This window comes from Elephantulus edwardii, unplaced genomic scaffold (genome assembly GCF_000299155.1).
Source record: "Elephantulus edwardii isolate Elephantulus edwardi_28Jun2011 unplaced genomic scaffold, EleEdw1.0 scaffold00044, whole genome shotgun sequence".
Classification (NCBI taxonomy): domain Eukaryota; kingdom Metazoa; phylum Chordata; class Mammalia; order Macroscelidea; family Macroscelididae; genus Elephantulus; species Elephantulus edwardii.
Genome location: NW_006399794.1, coordinates 16,402,918 through 16,404,389, shown reverse-complemented (window position 1 = coordinate 16,404,389; position 1,472 = coordinate 16,402,918). Strand labels below are relative to the sequence as shown.

The following is a 1,472-nucleotide window of genomic DNA, read 5'->3' as shown; positions in this document are numbered from 1 at the left end:
CTGGAGAAGCTCAATATCAGCTGTGAAAACTAGGCCGGGGGCTGATTGTGGAACAGACCACCAACTAACTACTCATGGCAGGGGTAGAGGGGCAATATAAGAGGATGAGGAGGGTTCAGGCTGAGGGTTGCAAGAGATAAATGACCTGTTTTGAATGGGCCATGTTCACACAGCTGAAGTCCAGGCTTATCACTTCCCTAAGATCCTCAGGCAATAGAAAGGAGTCTGGAGACCAAGGCCAGACTGCACAGGTTCCATCTGCCTCCTCTGACCTGTCTTTACCACTTTTAGCTTCCTTGGCACTAAAACGCAAGGCTGCAGTATCAGGGATCCAGCCCCGATATGTCTGGAGAATTCTGCCAAAGGGAGGCACCAGGTTGAAATGAAGATGCCAAGAGGCTAATTGCTGATGACAAATAGCAAGTTTGATATTCTGGCAAGGACACACACACACACACACACACACACACACACACACACAAACACACACGTCTTAGGAACATGCCTGCAGGGGTAATTGCATTATCTCTTATCTGTCCAAGTTGTTGACTGGTAGATCAAACATTCCCAGACAAAACAAAACAAAGACATCTTCTGGGATATCCTTTGATAACTATTGGAAAACAAGAAGGTATCACATTCCTAGAAATCTGAGGCCTTTGGTCACTTCTTATTCATTAGCATACTGCTTCCTGGAGTTGTTGACTGTAGAACAGATGGTCAAGCCAAGATAGGTGGTCCTGCTTTGCAGGTTAGCCAGCTCCTGACACTGCAGCACGGCCTCTCTCCTTGGACTTCTGCTGGACACTGGAGGTACCAGAAAGAGGACCATGGTTGGACAGAAGCCTTCAGAGATGCCTCCCACAACAGCTGTGAAGTTCCTAGGTGCAGGCACAGCAGCCTGTTTTGCTGACCTCCTCACCTTCCCACTGGACACAGCCAAGGTTCGCCTGCAGGTAGGTGCCCCTTGACCAAAGGTGGTTGTTAACACTGGAAGGGCTGAGTTTTTCCCCAGCACCTACCCCTCTGCCACTGTGCTCTTCCAAAGAATTCAGACCAGGTCAGCAGATTAACCAGTCCACTGTTCAGGGTCCTTCCTTGACTCCACCCCATCTCACCCCCATTGTATATGGTGGGGGGGAAAGGCAGGGGAGAATGTAAATAGAAATTCCTTGACATAACATTAAGGCATAAAAGTATACTTTGTAAACCATCAAGTGTGAGGTAAAAATGAAAAATTAATGAATTGTATAACTTTGGGCATGACATATGTATCTTCTTGTTATATACCATTAGAGTGGGAACATACCCATAGGCAACCCTCCAGTGGGTTTCAGAGGCAGTTTTTAATCACATTGGAGGAGATTTCCCATCTTTCTCCCACTGAGCAATCAGTGGATTTGAACTGCATGCCTTGGCAGTGCAACTCCTTACCACTAAGCTACCAGAGCTCCAGATATACACACACACAC

General features: G+C 47.1%; 1 protein-coding gene across 1 annotated transcript in view; it reads left to right on the top strand.

Moving 5' to 3' along the window:
- The first annotated feature begins 776 nt into the window (after positions 1-776).
- Positions 777-1,472, top strand: part of UCP3 (uncoupling protein 3 (mitochondrial, proton carrier)) — a 9,073-nt gene continuing 8,377 nt past the window's right edge. Inside the window, exon 1 of the mRNA XM_006885574.1 lies at positions 777-956. Within this exon, the coding sequence (XP_006885636.1) occupies positions 831-956 (126 nt within the window). The 5' untranslated portion in view covers positions 777-830. The remainder of the gene's footprint in view (positions 957-1,472) is intronic.